This window comes from Phascolarctos cinereus, unplaced genomic scaffold (genome assembly GCF_003287225.1).
Source record: "Phascolarctos cinereus isolate Bilbo 61053 unplaced genomic scaffold, phaCin_HiC Scaffold_726;HRSCAF=1367, whole genome shotgun sequence".
Classification (NCBI taxonomy): Eukaryota; Metazoa; Chordata; class Mammalia; order Diprotodontia; family Phascolarctidae; genus Phascolarctos; species Phascolarctos cinereus.
Window position 1 is genome coordinate 212,244,848 of NW_027556098.1, and position 24,019 is coordinate 212,268,866.

At 42.8% G+C, this 24,019-nt stretch overlaps 1 protein-coding gene and 1 long non-coding RNA gene across 3 annotated transcripts; one reads left to right on the forward strand and one right to left on the reverse strand.

Moving 5' to 3' along the window:
- Positions 1-446: 446 nt before the first annotated feature.
- Positions 447-1,593, forward strand: LOC110211600 (uncharacterized). Its single transcript, XR_002325444.2, has 2 exons — positions 447-653; positions 741-1,593. It is a non-coding gene; the product is annotated as an uncharacterized LOC110211600 (long non-coding RNA).
- HOXD4 (homeobox D4) lies at positions 692-18,799 on the reverse strand. Of its 2 annotated transcripts, XM_020991029.2 has the most exons (3): positions 14,039-18,799; positions 13,150-13,459; positions 692-778 (listed from the first exon to the last, which is right to left on the reverse strand). In XM_020991029.2, exons 1-2 carry the CDS (start codon positions 14,448-14,450, stop codon positions 13,155-13,157), a joined length of 717 nt encoding a protein of 238 aa, XP_020846688.1. In that variant the 5' UTR covers positions 14,451-18,799; the 3' UTR covers positions 692-778; positions 13,150-13,154. The 2 variants fall into 2 exon arrangements, with proteins under 2 accessions (XP_020846688.1, XP_020846687.1); XM_020991028.2 differs by lacking the exon at positions 692-778 and having other exon boundaries at positions 12,765-13,459; positions 14,039-18,798.
- Between the last annotated feature and the right edge of the window lie 5,220 nt (positions 18,800-24,019).

The following is a 24,019-nucleotide window of genomic DNA, read 5'->3' on the forward strand; positions in this document are numbered from 1 at the left end:
GGAATTTGACAAGAGCCGCCATTGTTAGTAAATTACGTTCGTGTTATAAATTCCATGTAGGTCTAGAGAGAAGTGGGGGTGGAATATTGGTTCCTTCTGTTACTCTTTAAATAATCTACAGACCATAGGCTGCTCACCCTCTGCTTTTGATAAACAGAATTAGGAAGTCTACCATGCATATTTCTTTTCTTGAACATATATATTCCATGAATCGGGTGTGTGGCTATACATGCCCTTCTCAGGGGAGGCTACTCCCCTCACCCCCACCCTCGTTAGAGTTGCCTATCATTTCCAGGTCTTCAATTTTTCTCCTCGCAGTTTCAACTCGTAAAGGTTAATTGTTTTATATGGCAGCATTTTAAGATGTTCTCAAATTATTTTTCACACTCTACCCTGTGGCTGCTATAAACAATGGTAATTCCTGGGTTAGCGGTTTTTAGATCACTCTTATTTATACGAGATAATGCAATACCATAACACACAGTGCATTTAAGGCACTAGGACTAACGCCATTAAGCAGCAATAAATTTTAAGACTGGTGATTGGTTATCATGGAATGTCGCAGTTCTTATCGAGATGATAAACTTCAAAGTTTCTCTTTTGTTTTAGGTCTGTAATGTAGGAATCCTGGTGCAACATCCCTGAGTTGCAGGGTAAGTGGAAAGTATGTGGAATTAAAGAAAACACTCACCACAATTACGTTTTTTTCCCTTGAATTTTGTCTTTAACTCTTTTTGTAGGGTCTTCAGGTTTCTCTTGATAATCCGCGGAGGAGGATCTGGAACAGAATGGAAAACTCTCAACTGAAGCTGTCTCTTCTGCGCACTCACACACAAATGTGTCGAGAGCCTTTTCTCCCCCTGTTAGAGCTTCATAATCAATGTATATTGCGTACACCTCTTTCGCCCTAATTCAGAGGGACAACTTTCAGGGGATGGAGAGAATTTGTTTGGTTTGGTGATGCATAAAACTAAATCCTTTCCCACAGAGTACCTTGACTGGAGGGCAAACTTTTACCGCGGCCTTGCAGATTTATTCAAACAATGAAAGTTCAGGGCATAGAGGGAAGAAATCTGAAAGTTCTGAGAACAAAAATCCTGAGGTTCCATCACCCTTCCAAATTAGGGGTACAGAGGAGGAAAAAACGACACCATCTCTCTGCTTCCCATCTCCCTCCTCCAAAGCCAGCCTGCTGGAATAGATGCCTAACTTTCATAGAGGCCTAGGGCTAACCATCGTCCCAAGTGAAGAAAGGAGCTCTGTGAGTGTATGCTAATCTCTGGGAGCAGAAATGTGAAGGAATAGATGCACATGGAAGGGAACTTTGAAGTGGGGAATGGGCAGAATTGGAGACCCATAACCGAGGGGTGAGGGGTAGGGATGGAAAGTGGCTGACGCCTCCCCTGGGCCAAAAGATACAAACTGCTGAGCTCTCCAGTGCCCCCCATCACTTCCCTGAGGAGACAGAGAGAAAAAAAATGGAAATTTACTAGCAAGACCCCCAGACTCCATTACCGGGACTCTTATATGATGTATAGAGGTGGCTATCTTAGGTCTATGATAATAAACAAAGCCTTGGCGCTCTTGCCCACATCTATTCAACTCTTCGACTTCAGTTTGGCGGGAAACACCCTAAGAAATGAGAATCGCTCACAAACAGAGGAACTGTGCAACCAGGCCTCCCCGACACTGCCGCCCACTGAAATCTGGAGCTTGAGGGGGTGAAGGGAATCTGATAAAACAAGGTGAAAGGAGGGATCAAATATTCCCCCTCTATTTCTAGCCTTTGTAATTTGTTGACTCGGTACTTTGAAAACATTAACCACGCAAGGGATAAACACACACACACACACACACACACACACACACACACACACAGAGCATCTCGGCCATTATAAAGACAAGATCTCACAATCGTAAGCCTTTGAAATGACCTTTGGCTCGCGTAGCAATAACTCACCCCTTAATGAACACCCAACGAAAGCGCCTCCAAGAGATCCCAACACCACGGGGCTCCCAACTTTGCCACCAATTCCTCTAAGTCCCTAGCCAGTACCAGTAGGCTGCATCCTGCCTCCCTTTGCCAAATAACTTGACTTGGGGCTGTTTATAGGAAAAACAAACGGGAATTTGGAAGAGAAAGAGAAGCTGGGCGTCTAAGGCGCCAACCTTCCCCAGGTCGTTGGTCCTGGGCCTGTCCCAATAACGTCTTATAGAATATATTCACGTGGGCAGATGTCTACTTTAAGTCTTTCTTCTTTCCTCTCTCTCTCTCTCCTTTTTTTTTTTTGAAATGGGGTTCATTAAGACTAGCATCCTTTCCAGAAGAAGACACTGAAAGCTGAAAGGCTGTTAAACTCTCTGCCGGATCCCAGCTGCAAGAGATCCCAGCACATTGCTTACTTTTTTCCCCCTCTAAAGCAAAACAAAGCAAAACAAAACAAAAAACACAAATCCTTCTTTCGTTTTCATTTTTTCCCTTAAAATGAACGGTTGATTAACTGGGTAAGTTTTCATTTTGTTATTTAATTAGTTATCGACATGGGATCCCCGTGGCCCACCTTTGGGCTCTCCGCAGTAGAAGCAGATCTAGCTTAGTCTTAGGGAAGGCGAAGGGTAAAGCTAGACAAAGTTGGCCAAAGTCTAGACTTCAGGTACCCAGCACCCCAAACCCCATCCTCCCACCGTCTCTCTTATGGCCCACCCACCGATGAGGAAGATCCCAACTTGGTGATCTCAAAAGATCAGATGCTCCTAGCACTGGCTGTGGGCCACCCGACTGTAGCATCCTTTCCAAGAACAAGTCGTGGAAGCCGGAACCCAAAGTTGTCAGGAGACTACTCCAGTCCCCAGCCTCTAAACTCCCTCCTCCAGCTCCCAATCCCACCCTCCCCGAGAAAATCTTTAGGATTGCTCAGGCATAGACCCGATCCTAGCATTATTGAAATTTTCGGTGAAGTTATAAGTGACTGCTTCTATGGGGCCAAATGAAATGCTGGTGGCGGTAATTGGATTCAGCTGACTAACTTGGCAGCCTCACAGCTCCGAGGCATAGAGCTAAGAAAAATGTCCAGTGCCTTTAAGTTCTGATCGAGCCAGGCACATGCAATTGACAAAACAACTTTGTTGTCTCCTCTGATTGCTGCAAAGGTCTGGAGGGGACGCACCTAGAAGGGTATCACCTGAAAAGCTCTTTCACCCCCTTGCAATCCGGGCCAGGGGGTCCGAGTCACCTCCCCTGTTTTTGCTGGAGACACTTTTAATCTGGAGGGAAGAAAGATGAGCTCCCTCCTCCACCTATAACTGGATCCTAAATTGCCTTCTCAGCCAAAGTGGGTCCTACCTACCCTCGACCCACAGAGGAGACCACAGAGGAGAAGCTCCAAAGATGGGCTCAGGGTTTTTTTTTTTTGTCTGAAGCTGGGAACCAAAAGAATAATCTAATGGTCTTCAAGTAGACAAAGGCTAGGACGGTGGTGAAAAGAAATATATGATTTTGTATTTAGTCTAGTTACTTTGCGAAAGCAGTAAAATGGGAGGAGGAGGGATAGACCCAGAATCACCTAAACCTCTGTGAAGATGGTAGCCACTAGTGAAATTGCTGAAAGAAAAATTAGAGTCCATTTTAAAAAGCACTTCTTGGCTTATATTATTTTATGCTCTTGAACATATTGGGGAAAGGGTAGAGAAGAGACTTGGCTAACAATTTCATAAAAAAAGGAGAAATATTAACCTAACAGCTGAGAAAAAGGAAGGTCCAATCCATGCATGTGGAGAGGTTTAAAGAACAATGCACAGAGGCTACATTGCCACTGAGTTTATTTTAAATACATATAAATCAACCTTCTTGCACCCTGCCCAACAGCCCAAGACAAGGAATTAATATGGCATTCCATCTTACTTTGGCAGTGACAGCCTAAAAAAAGTTTCTTTTTTTATTTACTTCATTTTCAGCCTCTTCTCAGAACTACAGATTGACCCTCAAAGCCCTTCCTCCAGCTTTCCCCAATCCCTCCCCTAAATTCATCCCCCTCCCCTCCATACCCGCTACCCCACCAGCCAGCCTAAGAAGGAGGCGAATATCTTCTCCTAACCTTTGAGAACCCGGGGAGCTTCCCCACAAAGTGCATCTCATTACGATTAATCATCGTCCTCGATGTATATGTATAAGTGTATATAGGTCTATGCGGGCTGGCTAACAAATTGGCAATAATCAAGATCACAGATTACACAAAATAAATCATATTTAGTATCTCGCTAAAGGCAGTGGCGTGCGGCCCTGTGCTCAAAGGTTTCCATTTGTTTGTCATGCAATTGCTTACCTGAATCTCAATTTATCATAAACCTGGTCTCCTCAGTCTCAATAAGTGCGCCTGCAGTTGTGAGAATATATCCTTCACCCTTTGTCTGCAGACAATACTGTCCTAAACCTGATCTTGCGGCTTTACAGACATTTCCATATACCCATGCAGACAGTATTCCCGATAGAATGGAACCAGGCTGAGGTTCAACGACCAATAAAGGCAGGAAGGATGGAATTCTCAATGTGGGATTCAAGCCCCTTTCCCAGTGCCATCCGCCGCCCTCCAGCGCTGAGGCTGCCTCGGGTGCCTCTCTATACCCCAACCCCTCTCTTCTACCCCCCAGTCTGGGTTTGTTTTGATTTCAGAACGTGGCCCTCTATGAATTTGGAGCGAGCCCCAGAAACCCCCTCACGATCGGAAAATACAAGCGCTGCCTTAAAACGCGAAGCATATTTGTTCACGTGATCCCGAGAGCAGATTGTTCTGATTGAAGCTGAAACTTTCACGCTGTCCATCCCCGGAGCACGGGCATGGCTGGGGGGCTGGGGTGGGCTTGGTGGAAGGAGGAGGGTCTCAGGAGGTGGTGGGCGCAAGCACCCCGCCCGGCTCCAATCCCCGGGGTGGGGGTGGGGTGGGGGAGAGGAGTAAGAGGAGAGCACCTTAACCACCTTGCAACTTTCCGAATAGCTTCAGCTCCCTTTTGAGGGACAGGAACCAGCTAGCTTTGGGTAGAGGGAGAGAGCCTTCTTTCCCTGGCTACTCAGGTCCCTTGGACGAAAGAGGCCTGGTGGGTTCCAGTGTTTGCAAGACTGTCTCTTCACCCAGAAATTGAAGGGAGCCGAACAGAGCCGAGCCTTAAAGAGCTTGCCCCAAGTCAGCTCGCCTGCGACACAGACGCCCAGCCATCCCGATGGCTTGCATTGTGTTTACTACGGCGCTTCTCTCCCTCTGTTCCTTGTGGGTAAAACAAACACATAGGGTATTAATTAATTTGAATGGCAGTTTTGCCAGACCTTGCTGATCAAATAAATGATTAATCCGCCACTGGTGGGACGGGGAGAAGAGAAGAGAGACTTAATTCTAAGATGTGGGGGTGGGGGTAGAGAGACGAATCTGCACCTAGCAGCAACCCCAAGAGTGCCTAGATGGAAATGTTTCTCTTAGAAAAACCCTCCCCAAGTCTTCTCTCTTTCTTTCCTATTTCCGCCATGTCCAGAGGAGATTTCCTGGAGCAGCAGAGATTGAAGAGCCCTCAAGAAAAGCTTGATGTGGGGGCTAAGACAAACCGTTCCCCGGGGGTGGGTGCGTGTGACTAATGTGTACTGTTTATCTACAGAGAGTCTGAACTTCTCAAGCCCTCTCCCCGACTATCTTCATCTCCTTTGTTCCAGGTTTTCCGGTAGTTGAAGACCCCAGAGCCAGGGGCAATGGTGGGTGTCTGTCCTCAGGTCCCTTCCCAAGCCCAGCCCGAGGCCTGACAGTAACGTATGGCCTTACCTTCCGAACTAGAAGAGATTGTAACATTTATCTAAATTACATTGCTTTCTATGACTTTGCAAGTCAGTTATAAAAAGATTGGGGTCCAATTATGGAAGGATAATAGGTTCCGTGTAAATAATTGTTAGCCGATTGTTCTTGTTGGCTTGTTTGTTTTTTCTTCCCACGATTTGCTCTCTCGCTCTTTTGAGGAGCGAAAAAAGGATGGTTTTAAACCACCCACTGAAAAAGGTGTCGTGGAACTCTGCCTTGAAATATAAATGCCTAGGAAGAAAAGACTTTCTGTATATATCATTTTCTGCCAGCCCTTGACAGTCATACACGAATCTGTGTGTTTATTCACCTAATCACCAACATACAGACATGTATAAGGCATATAATATAATCCATTCCATTCACGTCCACTACACACTGGATTTATTTATCGTAGACAAAGATATACACACATGTGCTTCCTCAGTCTATCTCTTACTTGCAAATGCTTATGAATTTCAAATCTGATAACCACATTTCAATGAAAATTCCTCTCTTCTTGGGGTGTGTACTTTGAACACGCATACATAATACATAAATGGGACAAAGTGGAAAAGGCGCACAAATTTCCTCCCTCCCTTTTGATAATTTTTTTTAATTAGGAAAAACAGTTTTCTACTAAGTGGAAATAGAGGAGGCAACAACCAACGCAGGCCATACCAAAAAAAGGGGGGGGGGGCGACAAAGGGCAAAAAAAAAAATTCATCCGGCAGCCTCTCTTCTTTTGTTTAATTTGGTGAACCTCGCCTCAAATGATCTTTCTTCGTGAGCTTTCTTTCTGGACCCAAAGCCCTCTTTTCCTCAACCTCACCAACCCCCAGTCTTTCTGGTTTGGAACAGGAACAGACGGGGAGCAAGTGTTAATCCCTAGTCGGAAAGGGAGGGCGGCTTTGCAGGGAATTTGTCTCAAGGAAAGGATCTAAGACTTCTTCAATCGCAGCATATGTTCATAGAGCAATAAAACGGAAAGATTTACAGTCCTCGCCCGGCCCCCAACAGCCTCGCACCCTTTCAGGAATTACTTACGATGATTTATCACAACAACCCGGGCAATTGTCAAACTGATAAAATATCCCGAGCCCGGTGCCCAAGCAGTCCCGTTCTTGGGAGAATGGTGGGATGGGTGGGGGGGGGGGACTGGAGTTCAACCGGTCATTTTGCAATGTTTCCCCCTCTGGACCTAAAAAGGAAAGTCGGGTGGTGAAGGAGGGGGTGTTGGGTGGGTGGGTGGGTGGAAATAAAGGGTGAAGTAAATCCTCATAGAGAAAAATATCAGAGCAGCTCCTGATAAGGACCGAATCTGTGCCTGAGTCACCAGCAAAACACATAAACATTTGTCATGTTTGAATAATTGAATTAATGTGTTATTGTTTGAATGTATAATTCATAACGGGGAAAACTTTGTCTCAGTCCTGCCAGAAAAAAAAAAATCCACCAATACACGTAATAAAAGAAAAGAAAAAGAAAACACCAACAACCCACGGAAGTAATAAAAAAAAAAAACTCCCAGGGAGGTATCCGGAACAGGACTCCTGCGAAAGCTCAATTAAAGGGAATTCCAAAGCACTAACTAGAGCACTCGCTTTCGCAGAGCAAAAGATAGACTTGGGGCTGAAAAGGTGCTTCTCTCCCAGACCCCCTTTGAAAGGTTTAAGAAAAGGAAGGGATGAATGGAGGGGGCGAGGAGAGGTGAAACACCGGGCCTAGGGAGATCCAGCATTGCCTTCCAAAAGAAAAAAAAAAGTCTGAAATTATTTGTGAAGAGGACAAAGTGTCTTCTTTTTCACCAGCCCCTCTCCTCTCTCGTCCCCTCCTTCCTCCCCCAAGTGGGCTTCTTTCTCCCAGAGATAGCCAGATCTCTAGCACGAAAAAAGAAAGATGTTTCCTCCTTCGCTCTATTTTCTTTCCCCCGTTCTGGAAAATTGAGAGGAAAAGACAGAAGAGCAAAAAGATGCCTAGCTTGAGTGAGGGAAGCAGCAGTGTCTAGATGGGGGGGGAGGGAGAGAAGGAACTCGGAAATCATTATCTGTTGGTTAAAACCTGCCTTGGGTAAAATTTCAACTCGATTTTATAGCCTTCTATTATGACGCAAAGAAAAATTTACGACCCTCGCTTGAAAAGAAGTCCGGGCCTTTTCTCACCGGTTTAAGAATAGGCAGCAGATGCCCTGACAGCGAGCATTGTTCCCAGTTACACCAGTAAATCTAAGCCCCATTTCAGCACACATGCAAACCTCGCAGCCTTGCCATTTTCTTTACAACTCCTGCTATAGCCAAGCAAAACGTGCGCGTACACACACATGCACACATACAGAGCCTCTAGCCGCTCTCAGCAATTTTTCATAAGTGCAAAGCTTTTCTGAATCAAAGGTCACTATATAAACCTCTAACAACTTCTCACTGTCGTACGGTTCCAAATCAGGAAGCCAAGGGAACTATTTGTCAACCCCCCTGACAGCTAGGTTCATTAAGGATTTAAATCCGAAGAAATAAAAGTAGTAAAATGTTTACATACCGAGCTGCTCTTTCTCGCCTGCTACAGAGGGTTAGGTGTGCAGAGAAAGAGTCCGCTCCCTCCCTTTGTATATTATATTCTTGGGATCTCTTCAGTTTTCAAGTCTGATAGAGTCCTTTGCTTGGCAGATTAATGACGAGTCCGTGTTTCTTAAGGGACGTGCTGAATTAATTATTTCGCAAATCACGTGGTCGGGACTTGTAGAAATCTATTCTTATCATCTTCCTTGCACTTTGAAAATTCTCCCCGTTATGAATGGCCCTCCCTAGGCTGCTGGTGATCCCTACGATCGCCCAGTTCAGGGGAAAGGGCTGGCAAACATGGCCGTTGGAGACTGTGTGGAAGGGCTCTGCTGGGAAGGTCCTGGCTTACTGTACTGTACAGTGAGTGGTGTTTGCTGTTGACTCTGCTTTTCCTCCCCATTCTTTCCTTAACGACTAGTGGTGATATAATATACAGAATTTTACTGATGTATTGGTAGTAACAGGAGGAGCCATTAAACAGAAGACGGTCAAAGTATAATCATAAAATGTGTCTGAATATTTAAACTTATGTCTGTGCACTTATAAATACACATGTACACGCGTCTCTGGCAAGCCCTTCCATATATTAAGCACACATGTCTTATTTTATGCATTGTGCTCATTCCGTGTCTCGAGCAAGCCCCATCTATTTTTGGACTCCTGCCTTGGCTACTCTTCAAGGAAAGACAAGTCAAATATGAAAAATACCCTCGATAAAAATAGCCGCCCGCCACTTTTTATAGCAAGGCGTGTTTTTTGTTGTCTATGGGGACTGCTATCACAAGAGAGATAGGAGGGGCAGGGGGCTGGACTGAGCAGACCCAGAAAAGTTTAAGCCCAAGATTTTTAGTCTAAGATGTTCTGCTTAAAGCAACTAATACAGCCAAGCCTGTTGGTAGTGTAGGTTTTGAGTTTTGGGTGTTTTTTTTTTTTTACAGAATTGAGTCTCTTCCTTCTAGTTGTCAATTAACAGCTTAAGATCACGCATTCACCTCAGAATGCAGTGCTCTGTGGGGCTCCAAGGTTCAAGAGGAAGGTGGGCGTGGAGAGGAGTGCTTTCCTGGCTGTAACCAGGTAGGAAACCAGTCCTTTAGCATGAGCTTGCCAATTATTGTTCCCAAAAGAAAATAATAGACAGTACCCAGGTAGACTTATTCTAAGCTAAGGCTCTTCTCCAGTAACAACAGTCCAACCAATGTGTTTTGTCAGATTGCTTAAAAGTAGCTTGGTGAAGGGGGGTGTCAGGATGGGAGGTTAGGAGGGACTTTATAAAGGTGTATTTTGGTACTCTATCTAAAATTTTTTTTAAAAAGCAAAAGTAAGGTAAGCCTAGTTTACCTCCCTTATCCCCATTATTGTATCATCTGGGGGGCAATGACAAGTAAGTAAAATAAGTATGCAAATAAACAAGCAAGTAAACAAGCAAGCAAACAAATGTTGAGACAGTTCTTTCAAGACTTACAAAGACTGCTTCTGTCAAGGCAACGAACAAAATAGGTTTCTCTACACCTTTTATTATTTCAAATATATATGAACAAATTACATCAAAACTACAGGCAACAATTAGTATAAATAATACTTTAATCAGTGGCAGCAAAACCATTGGTAGATTCTATAAAAGCATCTTATGTGGACAGATCATAGTGTTGCTTGACGATGTCATAACAAAAGGCTGCAATGTTACAAAGTGGGATGTCTGAGAAGCAGTCTCTTAAAGAAAACATTCCTTTTCCACCTCCAGTCAAAGAGCCACCCCCACCAAAGTTAAAAAAGAAAAACAAAACAAAACATAAACAAAACAAACACTTCTGGCTCATATTTTCTGGAACAAAATGGAAAAAAATAGCAAATGGGCCATGGAGCTCATTTTTGTCGAGCTTCCCTTTCAGCAGGAACACAGATGGAAACTCTCCTGTCTCTCCCTTTGGCTGGAACCACAGAGAGGGTTTCCCGAGGCTACTGGCCTGGTGTGGCCCTCTTCCAGCAAGCCCAAATGGACCCTTGATCCCAAGATGAATTTAAGAGTTGAGTCTGCCCTCACATCCATCCAATATATATTAACATTTCAAAAGCCCATCACTTGAGCCGTACAAGGAAAGTTGAAACTTATAAACAAAGGGATTGCTTCTTTGATTAAGTTACTTTCCAGAGTGTTAGCTCTAAGTAAGAGAAGGAGTCTTGGCTTTTTTCCAAGAAAACATACTTGTGTGCTTTCTCAGCCAGAGCAAGGGAGAGTTGAGTTAAGCAATTGTGACATTTGGTCGAAAGCTGGGGCTAAGTAACCTGAACTTCCGAGGAGGTGGGGGAAACTCTCTGTAACTGGACATCATGCAAAATAGACATTTCATGGAAAAGCTTCAATATATTCAGGGATGTGAATTTCAGGGAATAGTGAGAGCAATGCCCAATTTGCCTAAGGAAAAACCTTTACAAATGCCGCATCCAAATGGTCTCCACGTCAAAAAAGAGAGAGAGGGAGAGAGAAGGGTAGTTAGAGTCCAAAAGGTTAAGGGTTTAGAGGTCAGTCCTCCCGGCTGAAATACAGCTAATCGAATAGAAAATTTGTCCTCTGGATGAACCTGTTTCTGTAATTTAGCCGAACTTCAGTAAAATACCTTTTCAGCTTCTCAACATGAAGGCGTCAGAAAAAAGACGTCTTTACTATGTATGAACTCTGTGCTTTTTGTCATAGAAACAATGATGCGAATAATGCAGGAATATCCATCTTTAATATCACGACATGTAGATATTCAAGTATTGCCATGTGCAAGTCTGAGAATCAGGCTCACCCCAAGGAAGAACAAAGAGTTTTCTCCAGGATTTAATACAAAAGACCAAGTCTTGGAAAAAAAAAAAACTTTAGAAGAGTCTAATTTCAGCCAAAGAGTTCAAATTAATTAATACCTGCTCCCAGCTTTTGGCATGAACCATACTGAGAAGCAAACACATGTATGAAACTGCTATTTTCTCCTTTTCAGCCTGTTTTAAGATTATCTTTGGAGCCTTCCAAAATGTCTGGAGAAATAACAAAATTCTATGATCTTTCTTTCTCTTAACCCTAACCCCTCCTCCACATCTTCTCCTTCCTTTTAATTCTGTAATAGCTCAAATAATTTTATTTGGTGATTGTATCTTAGAAACCCAGAGGACTGGGAATGGGGGATGGGGGTAAAAAAACATAAAAAGCCTGGTTTCTAACCAGCCCTAGAAGAACTTTTCCATTTACCCACTTACGTTTAAAGGGTTAGTGTTTAAAACACACACACACACACACACACACACACACACACACTAAAAATTTTTAAAAATCCACAAACCTCTCTTGGCAGAGAAGTATAAGAAAAATGGCAATGAATCCCCTCCCCTTGGTTTGAGTATTTTTCATGTTATTCTCCTGCCCAACTCAAAGTGAGGCAGACAACTTGAAAACTTTAAAAGGATGCATTAGGTCACCCAAGACTAGGACATACAAATTTTATTTCTATTTAGCAAAAAGAAATTTTTTCCCATCCTAGAACTAACCTCCTTCTATTCTTGACCATTTGATTCAATTTGCTTGCCTTCTTGCTTATTTATTTGGACAGCATTCCCCCACCCCACCCCCAGCCCCAATATGTTTTCCAGATTTCTGGTAAGACAATACTTTCCTAAACAGACTGGTGTGCAAGGTGAATTGTGTTGGGAATCAAATTGGAAGGTAAGAGGATCTCTACAATGGCACCGAAGACTGGGGCTGTTTTGTTTGGTTTCCCCACAATGAAAATGTTTGACCATTTGTTCCCTTTTTTAAAATCCCACAGAAGCAGTTGTGAGCAGAGTGAAGAACCAGTTGTGCAGTCTAAACACATTTTAAAGAAATTGACTTTGAGTCGATATGTTTTTTTTTCTCTCTCTCTTTATAAAAGGGGTAGGGCATTTCTCCCATACTGGAGGTGGGCTGGAGAGGAGGAAGAGAGTCCTAAATGCCTGGCAAAGTGAAAACTCTAAACCGTACATATTCTCTATGATTTTCCATAGGAAGGAGCCTTGAGCTTCAGCTCCCCTGCTTAGGATTTTTGGCTTAACGCATTTTAATGTGTGTGCTCCTCTAATTGACAAATAAATAAATATGTAAACACAATCTGAAAATAAAATAACCCGTTTCCACTTCCTTCCTAGGTATTTCTTTGGGGGTTTCTGAACATGAGCAGGGACTTTAAATCACAATCAGCCACAAGATAGAAGACCCAGGAAGTTCACAAATCGTGTAACCAGATAAAAGCTTTCTGCCCTGAACTCTCCTACATTCCATAAGCCCGAAACTGCATAGGGTGAGGGATGAGGGTTGACAGAACATCAAGACTGATACTGGCATAGAATCAAACCTTCACTTTAAAATTGAAAACCCAAAAGATGCAATTTCCATTTGTGTTTAATGATTCGTCAGATTTTTATAGACTCAGTAGCTCCTTCGATATATAATTATATATACACATACACACATATATAATTATATATCTCTCTCTATAATTTTCCCTAAACTTTCCACTTCCTGCCTGGAGAGTTTGGGGGTTGTGCTAGTATGAAGAATGCCAAGAAAGTCTGAAGCACCCTAAGCGAGTCCGCTTTGTACAGCACAGCACCTTAAAGCAAGCTGACAGCCTGGGGAGGCCTTGCCTGCTCCATGCAGGTTGTGTTTGGATCATGTCAGTTCTACACACAGCACAGTTCAGAAGCAAAGGATGAAATTGGGGGGAGGGATGGGAGGGGTTGGATGGGATGGGGGGGAGAGATTTCACCTCCTCTATAAAGTCGTCAAGTCAGTGTGATGGTCCTTGGACACGGGCTGTAAATGCTGGTTCGAAGCAGCCGAGGAAGACCTGCCCTTAGTGTTGGGCAGCTTGTGGTCTTTTTTCCATTTCATCCTACGGTTCTGAAACCAGATCTTGATCTGGCGTTCAGAGAGACAGAGAGTATGAGCTATTTCGATCCGACGACGCCTCGTCAGATACCTGTTAAAATGGAATTCCTTTTCCAGTTCTAGGACTTGCTGCCTTGTGTAGGCTGTTCTGGACCGCTTGGGCTCCCCTCCGGTGTAATTAGGGTTCACTGAGGGGGAACAAAAGAAATATATGTAAATGTAAGCCACATAAGAACAAGTTGGTGCAGTTCAATCTGAGCTTACACTCCATTATGATTTTTAAACAATCCTCGGGCACGCGCATAGACGCGCGCGTGCACATACTCACAAGCTTGTCGGTGTATGGGGTCGTTAATTCCCCATCAAAAAAACCCCAAAAAACCCAAAACAAAAAAACACCAACACCAACAAAAACTGTGTATGTTGGATGCTCTGAATTTTGTAGACTACAACTCCCCGCTTTCACCTCTAACATATTCTCCTTCTAAAAATGGAGGACCCCCCCCCTTCCCTGATACAGCCAAGGAACCACATGGCCAACGGCCTATTTCCTCAGCTATAAAAATTTATGGGGAGAGTAATTGCGGCATCCATTTAACACACGCTCATGCACACACACACACACACACACTCATATACACACACATTCGGACATAGTCCACAACTCCTAGCTGGGTCTGGGGAAGCACTTCGGGGTAGCAGCCTCAGGGATGGTGGGTCTGGGGTGGGGGGAGGCAGAGCGACTGGAGCCAGGAGAGGAACCTTACCGGAATTTACATGCACTTTCTTCATCCATGGGTACACCACAGCAGGCTGTTTGAGGGCCGTCCCGTTGGGAGGTTGCTTGAGGCTGGCCGGCTGGCTGCAGGCCCGGGAACTGGGAATTGGAGGCGGGGGACAATGCTCCCCTTGGCCAGGGTAGTGGCTCGCCGGGCCCGATGGCTCCTGTCCATGACCCCGCGGAGGCACCGTAGAGCCTTGGGCATTGCTACAGCTGAAGGACTGCTCGCTGTAGTTTGACCGTGGGTAGACTCCCTGATGCTGGAAATCCGAACCCTGAGAGCCACTATAATAGTCCGAGCTCTGCTCGGCTAGGTAGCTATTCTGCAAATATTCCTCACAAGGAGGAAATTTGGGGTCCACATACTTAGAGTTCACCATATACGAACTCATGGCCATTAATTTCTGAAGGTAGAAAATACTAATTTTTCTCGTGTTGTCTTTTTTTCTCCTTCCATAGGGCCCTCCTACTTGCTGTCAACTGAATAAAGTTAGGGGGCCATGTGACCGCCCCAGCCAATGGCGAGGGAGGGAGTTTATCACCGGATTTGTGAGCATCTCATAATTTTCACAAATTTAACTAAATAATATACGTGTAATCAAGTGACTCCACTCTATGCATTTGGTGTTCCCAGCCAGATGTTAATGTGGTAGGACGATTCATCACTCCGACTTCCATCTCCTTTGCCCCTCAGGTAATCCGAGCTTTTGTTTGAAACTGACTTTTCTAACCTTCCATGCCCTTTCCACTAATCCCCCAGAAATCATTCCCCGGCCCTTCACGTTACACTGGTAAATAAAACATCCAGCAAGAATATATAGCTGTGTGCTAGAGGGGTTGAGGCTGGGGGGTAGGGATGGCATCAAGACATTGAGGAAAACGTGCAGAGGGAGAACTGGGAGAAAGACTCCACGCCCAAAGAAAAGCCATCAAACAGAAGGGGAATATGATGTACAATAGATGTGTCTTGGCTTTGTCTCCCCGGGGTCACCCAAAAGTTACCAGAATCTAGCTCGGTTGAATAAAATTAGGCAATCAGTAACTCCGAATGCACTTAGCAGGTCCCCGCACAGAAATTCACACAGAAAGCAGGGCGACTCTAGTTTGTGCTTCGGGTTATCTCCCACCCCCGCCCCCCACTTCTTTACGATTGAAGTTACAAGCAGTTAAATCGAAGACTGCGTAACACCGTCTCAGGAAAGCATCCCAAATTTAAAGATATAAACTTTCCCCCTTGTCCATCCATCTGCCTTGAGCAGAAGTGAATCCAAACCGATACCTCTCGTGCTACTTTCCAGATAATCCAGGAGCTAAAAAAAAAAAAAAGTGCCCAGGGAAATTCTTCACACCTACCCTCTTAACTCTTTTTTAAATGTGCCCTCTTTCAGAAGCATTCATTTATCAAACTAGTTTCAGATCGTCCAGACCTACCATGTGACTCAGTTTTACAATGAACAGATTTTTAAAGCTGATCTATAATTCACCAACATCAATCCATATTCCCCATGTCGTAAGGTGTCAGTAAATAAGACAGAGCTAGCATGACTTGGATAAGTCTCCAATAAAGCAGCATGCACTTCATTTTGGATCCCCAGACATTTACACTTTTAACCATTTGCAGAAATGTGAAGTTTTTGCATCGACCATATATTCCCCTAGAATCGAATCTGTGACTATGTGAATACCACACAAATTCGGTTCTACAGGGTATATATAGACAACGTAATAACATTCTGTTCTCATCTACAATGTAATCTGCCAGGATCACTGCATTTTTTCTGATTCATCCTGATTCATCCATTCTAAATCAAAACTATTCTGCACTGGCTAAAGGCTGTCATCCTCCATTGAAATAAATCTGTATTTTCAGAAGACATTCAGGTAGTCTACAGTTTGCTGAAATACCTCTTTAGGACGTAAGGACAATTTACAGCGACTAATTCAAATACCCTTCCTTCTCTGCCTGAGAAAAACCTGAGTGGGATTTAGAAACCTCCACTGAAGCTCTTTTAAGGAAAAAAAGTGAAATAATAATAATATTAATGATGATGACCCATCCGGGAATTGACAAATTTCCCCCTACTCCTGGACATCCGAACAATCTCTCTAAGCAACATTTCCAGAAAGAAAGCAGACACTATCTGGAGAGATAAGAGGAAACAGAGAAATTCGTGCACCAGTCCCTTCCCCTTAGCTGAAGTAAAACGTTGGCTTGAAAGCTGAAGTTAGTTTCCAGAAAAACAAAACAAAACAAACACAACACAACTGGTTCCGTTTACCTTCCCGTCATTAGAGTGCCTTTCTCTTTTATTCTGTCCAACTTCAGGCAGTAAAACCTAGGGTCGAATGCTTTGCTCAAGCAAATGTCCTTAGGTTTAGTGGGTAGCGTTTATGGTGAAGGGCAGGGCTAGAGGTCATTGGAAATCATTTACAAACATATCACAAAGTTTCATTATTTTTGCTTTGGCGACAGCAGCACACAAGAGTACAAAAGTTCATGAATTGCGCCTGCCCCAACTCCTCAGTGCTGTCCGGGGCTCAACCCCTCAGCTCGGGTCGGGTTTTCAAACAGGGAAACAAGTACACTCATAAGGATGGATTTCAGAGCAAGAAAAATGGGCCATCCTGGTTGGATTTTTTTCTATACAGGGTCATAATTTTGAGATTTCTTTTTCTTTCTTTCTTTCTTTCTTTCTTTCTTTCTTTCTTTCTTTCTTTCTTTCTTTCTTTCTTTCTTTCTTTCTTTCTTTCTTTCTTTCTTTCTTTCTTTCTTTCTTCTTCTTCTTTTATTTTTGAAATATATAGAGACTCGGCCCTTGGGTGGGAATAGGGAGTAAGGGTTGGGAGAGGGAGGCAGCTCCTGGCACTACTGCATTGGTCCCTGCTTAGATGAAATCCGTTCTCCATCCAGTCCCACCCTATGATATCATTTTTTCTCAACTAAGTATTTGACCTTAGAATGAATCTCTTTGCTTTGCAGCTTTAAGGATTTGGTGGTAATGATCCTTGTGCCCAATGCTTCAGAAGAGGGCTCCCCCCTCCTTATTGAGCCAGTCTGATCTCTCTTAGGCAACCTCCCCCCTTCCCCAATATACGAAATAAAACAAAATGTCCACGTTTGACTCCTTTACTGGACAACAAGGGTTCTTGATCTCATCCAGAAAAATCGAGAGAGATGGACCCAATGGGCTTCGAAATGGGAGAAATCCGGTACATTTTCATATTTGTGAGACGCTGTGACCTGCATTTCACCTTACTGCACGACTTGCTCAGACAGGTCAAAGCCAGAGAGTTATTGATGAACAAAAGCGTTAAATAGTCACCTCCTGTTCAAATGCCCACACAAACGCTTTTGATCTATCAGGCTTTTTGTGCTCGTGTTCATAATCGGTATGCTAAATGTAGGTTTGGGAGAGGCAAAAAGTGATTCAGAAATATAAGGGGAGCCCAAGCCTCATATGCCAAGAGCATATCTGCAGTTCAGCACAAGGAAAAAGGTTACCTATGAAAGAGAATGTTAAATCCCAGAGCAAAGACAGCCATTTAACTTCATCAAGGACATCTTGCAGAAGAGGAGGGGGGAAATCACAGAGCAGAATCTGCAGCGCAAGGATAAGCCTGGCGTGGTGATTGAAAACAACCTGATTATCAGGAAGGCTGCCTCTTTCTGTGGGTTGGGAAAACGTGTGTATATATTATATATCTCTATGGACATACAATGTGTTTTTGTATACATACATATATATATATATAATTTTTTTGCTCCACATGATTAAGGATAGATGATGTTTAATTAGAAAGATGGTCATTCCTGGAGAACTTATCTTCTTCAGACTTCATTTTCCTCGTAGAAAAAAATTAGCACAATTTTACAGTGAAATCCTAGATTACCAAGGCTGCATTCTTTTTCCCTTTCTTAAAAAAGATCCTTGATCATTATCTAAATGAAGATTTTCTAAAGGAGACCTAATCGAAGGCCTCAAATTCTGGTGCTCTCATATGCTTCCCCGGGAAGACCAAAATTACAGCACTCAAGCCCCAGCAGTGGTTGCCCCCACTCTTTCCTTACATTCTATTGGGCTGTTCTAGCTGGCCCATTCATTTTTCTTAAAGCATTGGGAGTATCTTCAATTGCTCTATGGAAACTGGAGGGCCAGTCTGACACCATACCTGATAGTAATAGCCACCCTGCCCCCTTGGATCCCAAAAGTGTCTATAAGCCATGTTCACGCGAAGCCCGTGAATATATTTCTCCTTCTACAGATTTGTTTCTAAATCAGGACAGCCCGACAAGAGAGCAGTAGGGAACTCTTTTAGGGGGAAAAAAAAAGGCAGTTGGGCGTGAGGTTGAAGGAGGAGTGGTCGGGTTCTGGAAGTCTATGATTTAATTCGGTGATTACAATGTTCGCATAGGGAGGCGCTGCGTAGCTCCAGCCAATTAACAAGGTAACACTGCTAATTAGTTTCAAGCACTTAAAAGGAGTTTTAAGATGCCACCTAGCACCTGTGCCGGGTGGTAACTGCTTCGTAGAAAACTCAGCTGCAAGTTTCCATATCACAGGTGATTGCTAAAGAGTCCAGTAACAGCAGGTTCAAATCGGCTCATGCTTCACGACTCCAGAGACCCAAGTAACCTCAGCGTAGGAGAGGCAAACTTCATTCCCTCTCCCGGCTGTATTTCTCTTCCAAAAGCATTTAACAGTTCACAGTTCAAGCAATTCAAACTTTGGGAAGGAGGTAAAAATAAAAGGGGTACTTACAGGAGACGTCTTTCCATTGTGTCGAACCTGTTGCAATAAAAACGTGGGTCATTGTTAAATTCCATGAAAGAGCAAGGTTCTTTTTCAATATTGCAGAATAAAATAGCAAAGGCCTGCCAGGTGTCCCGCCTAGATAAAAGAACGTCTCCCAACCCTGAGGCTTCGGCAGCTATAGAGCACCTGAAAGTTTCCTTCCAAACCAGAACCTGCAGTCCCAATTTGGATACACTTGTGTGCACCAAAGTCTGAATCCTCTTGGGCTGCTGGACCCCCTCTCTGGTTTTCCTGCACTGGCTCAAACTGCTTGGAACAAGGTTTCCCCACTGGAGTAGTGGGAAGCGATAGGGCCTTTGTGTGTTGCCTTCTGTGTTTCAGTCGGATTCGTCGGTGGCTCCACGTTCGTTCCTGAGAAAGTAGATTCCACAATCTATCCCTTCCTGGGAGATTTCCACCCTACTCTGAGCCTAGAAGCTGTTTTACTTTCCAATTAATGCATTCAGGTTACTTTAAAATTTACATTTGATGAAACTTTACAACTCCTCTCATTGCCTGCAGACCTTTGCCTCTCTATTTTCAGGCAGGATCTGTAAATGACTTGGGATCGAGTGCCCAATTCTACTTGAATTCAATGATAAAGATCAATTCAAATGAGAAACCAATTCATGGTGGGAGGAGGTGTAATCAGTGGGTATAAAGGTAAATTGCATTGCTGCAAACTGATGTATTTATGCTTATGCCATAATGCCTATACAGACATACATCTGTATCAGTTGACAGCATTGCTTGCTTGAGAATTCTTATCACAGTAAGACCCAGAGCAATTTTCTGCACAGAAAATGTCAACACATTTTTAAGTTTCATTCCACACGATAGCCCACATCTTCTAAGCGCCGAGAAATCTCAAGACTTCCACCCCTCCCCAATTTACTGTTTCCCCCTTTTCTTTCCCCTCCCAAGGTGTTATAATCGCTTTCCTAACTCAATTAGATGTACTGTTATACTAAGAAAAGAGACAGTAAACTCCCTCCTTCCTAGTCAATTCTGATGAAGGGGTATTGACAAACTATCTTTGTGTAAGTGTTTGGAGAAAGGGAGAAAAGGCTGATTCTTCCTCTATTTGGTCATTACTAGTTAGGCTGATTTTGAATCAACTTGATTTGTGTTTCTTCCCAACTCCTCCCCTCCACCCTCAGGATTAACAAACAGCAGAGAAATTCGACTAAGTCTTTAGCTGTATCATAGGTAATCACGGACTTACTGTTCTTTCCCAGTAGATAGGGGAACCTGAGAGCAGAAATATCTCGTTCAGGATCAAGCCGAATGTTCCTTGCTAACACTTTCCCTATTACTGCTTCCAGGAACCAAAGCATCTGCACTTGTATGCTCTTAAACTAATTTATGGTGGGAATTATATTTTGGCTTGTCAACTCTCAAGCCATAAAACAAAGTTTATTGGAATCACGTGCTTCTAAATAGCCACTCAGGACCTATCTCTGCGGAACCATAAATAACCTTCTGCTTTAAACTTTTATTCACTAAATAAAGGTTCACTGCAACTGTTCTATCAAATTTAAATAGTTCCAAATATTCAGGATGCATGGGAGGCCATATTCATATCAATACCCGGGTCTTTTCAAACAGCACCTTTTCAGAGAAGGCTGTTTAAGTTGAGAGATAGTGCTCCAAATTTGCTATTTGGGAAAAGGACTGTGGGCATTTTTTTACGGTTCTTTCGCTGCATTCGCTGTGAGTATCATCAACTCCTTTATTTAAATCTGTTCTAGCTCTATAATTTTAAAAGAAATAAAGAGGAAAGATAAGACACACCGCATGCTTCCTTAGTTTCCTCCCTGGAAGTTATGTAGCTTTTGATTTGAGGATACACAGAGAGTGGGGATTAGGAATAGAGGAGGTGGGGAGAGAATGGGTTTGAACGAACACATTTGCTGAACAATAGTTCAGGATGGATTTAGTAAGACAGGAAGGTCGTCAAAAGCGTGGGGATTTCTATGATTTGCTTAGATCTGAAAGTGGAGCCTGAGTAATCGACCAAACTGCTGAAACCAGAAAGACTCTGGGTTGGTAAAGTGAGAAGTGGCTAAATAACCCCAAAGAAATCTCTGAGAACTGAACCTCTAAGGGTGGCTATAAAACAATAAAACAGTCTTGGTGTGAAGGCAACAGGGTGTGAGGAGGCAAATGAGAATTTCAAGGATTCTAAGCACAGGAAGTCAAATGTCCCAGCTCACTTGCCACTGAGACCACTGGTCTTAGAACCGATTGGGAGCAAAAACTGGGCACAAGGAGCTCAGAGGGGAAGGGATCCTTGCCTAAGGGGCACAGCCCTGCTCAGGGCACAACTGAGTGACTCAGGAAAGAGGAAACTTCTATTCACTTTTGAGATCCAAGATGTGGCTTTGGTCTGATTGCTCGTCCAAAGGAGAATATTGAATTATCCGCTATGGGAAAAACAAACTCACAGACCACCAGAAGGATCTGGAAAGAAAAGAGAACTGCTCCTTTCTCTCTCCTACCCTCACCACACACACCTCAAAATAGAAGCATGTGTGTGTTTCTATGGACGTTGTGGAAACCTGGGATTTGATTTAGCCCATATAAATATAAACGAGTTGAAGCATACATTTTAAAATCAATCTCTATATAAATGATGAATGTTTTGTGTACATATATATATATACATATATACATATATATATATATATATATATATATATATATATATATATATATATATATATATATACACACACACACACATATGTAATTCTAAAGCAACAACTAACTTCCATCAGCAATTCCCATCAAACTGATGAAAGTTGCTCTGGAAAAAGGCATTTCTTTGTAAAAGATATCATTTCATCTATTTTCCTCCCATTCTACATGCAGTTCTAAACTTTCTTCTTACTTGACTTCCATTAAATAGAAAGCATAGGACTTGTTGGACTGAAAAATCACTAGCATTATCCTCTCCCTCTCCTTATTCTGATAGTTATGTTTTAACATTCTCCTTCTATGCCCATTCTTCTTCATAACCATAGCCAATAGGGTCAGAAATCAGATCATCCCCTAAATCATCCCCTAAAATAGGTTCCTGTATCTCTTGAAACTAGATTTTGTAGTTTTAGAGCCCATCATTACTAAGTTGATATGCCAGATTCAAAATTTAGTGGGGGTCAGAGTTTGGAAGAAAGATCAAATGTAAAAATTCCAACTAACCATTCCCCAAAGGTGTAGCTTGTAACTGCAATTATAAAAAGGTTTTTTTTAAGAATATAGAATTAAAGAATTGGTGGTGTAGAACTTTATTAGGGCCTTCATTATGTTTCCTAGCACAGGGTGGATAGCGTAACAAAAATACTCTCTGTCTACCATGCATATATATGTAAACTAATTGGAGAGAAGAAACATCTTCCATTTTTCTTATGAACATCTAGGAAAAAATGACTAGGGAGAGGGGAGAAGACAAAGGCAACACTATTCCCTCTATCATGAAAAGGGTGAACTTTCAGTTCACTGTGTAAAATGGTGCAGAACTGGTTCAGAAAGTATCATATGTACTGAAAGTTGACCAAAGGTTCACCCCTAGAACTGGGCACTGCAGGTTAGAAGACAGCAGATTGAGGAGAGGAAACTGAATGAAAATCTAGAATAGTCATTTTCCTTTTGAAGTGAGACTTGAATCTTGGTATCTTCATGAGACAAGAGAACTATCCTTCCTGGTTTTGTTCGAACCAAACAATCCAAGAACAATGAGTTGTACTCTTCAGTTGGTTGGCCTGGTTTAGAAATTCATGCTTACTATCAGCAGTATTGTGTAGTAAAAACAGTTGAGGATTTGGATTCAGAGGAACTTTATTCAAATCTCACCTCTACTATTCACCAGTTGTGTGTTTTTGAACAAATCACCTCACCTCCCTGGGTTTCAATTTTTTCATTCATAGAAGGGCACGGGACTATGTGATGTCTAAATTCTAAATCTCACGGTTTGTGCCTTTCCCTAAACCCAACACTTTGAAGTTGATTCACTAATACACCACTTGCTTCCCCAACAAGGAAGATTTAACAGATTACATAGAGGTGGGAACAGGGAGTTGAGTCAGGGTTGATTTATGCAATGACCAAGGAATCAGAAGCATTCTAAATACAGTTTATTCTAATCAGCACCTTATTTGCTCCCTAGCCCTTTTGGTCCCACAAACTAAGAATCCAAGGACTTTACAGCTATGTATAAAGTGGAATCATCAGAAGTGGTGTTGAGCTCCTTCTAAGGGAACTCTGAAAAAGGGAAATAGGTAAACATAGGGGTTTCATGGTAAAACACTTATGTGAAGATGTGTTCTACGTTCTGAAAAAAAAGAGGCAAGGTATGGATTTTACTTGGGGATGGATTGTGTAGTGATGAAAAGGTTGTCTGACAAAAAAAAAAGGTAGTAAATCCCAGGGTTGAAAGAAATCCTACTCCAGATTCCTGGCAAATATTGAGAATGTTCCTGGGGAATTGATATTTCCCTGAGAGGGGAAATCTAGTTCTACTGATGGTGTAGACTTTGGGTTTAGCTATCTAGAGTTACAAAATATTGGGTCTTTTAGGAGGAAAGACACCAAGAGGAAATGAATGTGTACTGTGAGACGAAGCATTTTAGGAGGATGGAACCACGAAGAGAATATTAGATGGCTAAGCCAAAGGACTGGCAAATATTTTTGCAGTTGGAATAAAAGAACAGTTAAGGAAAGTCCTCTGACTTTACCAGCAAAACCCAGTTTAAGACAGAGAAATGGAAGAAATAGAGAGGGATGTTGGAAAAGGGACATACTGATTTTTATTGCAAGACATGACAGTAAAAAGGAATTAGATTCTCAGCAGAAAGCACCTAGAAAAGTTCAAGGGAAGACAACCCTATGAAGAAACAAAAGGAAAGCCACATTGGAAAAGAAGTGACTTCCATGGGAGAAGAGATTCCCTCTATAGGGAGAGGACCATAGGGGACAGGAATGGGAGGGGGGGGCACTGTGCAGAAGGTGGAAATGGAAGTCATAGGGCCTGGAGCCTGAGATTCAATGTGATCCCTTCCTCTAGTCTACTGGCATTTGCTTTTGAACTAAAAGAAGATTCTAGAGAGAAGAAAGAGAAGGTCATTTCAAAGGTCATTTTCCTCTCCTAAATCATCTTTCCTTATCCTTTCTAG

Coding starts and splice junctions, on each gene's coding strand:
- HOXD4 (XM_020991029.2), bottom strand. CDS start 14,450: ATGGCCATGAGTTCGTATATGGTGAACTCTAAGTATGTGGACCCCAAA. Junction 13,460..14,038: donor GAAAGTGCATGTAAATTCCG/GTAAGGTTCCTC, acceptor GTTCCCCCTCAG/TGAACCCTAATTACACCGGA.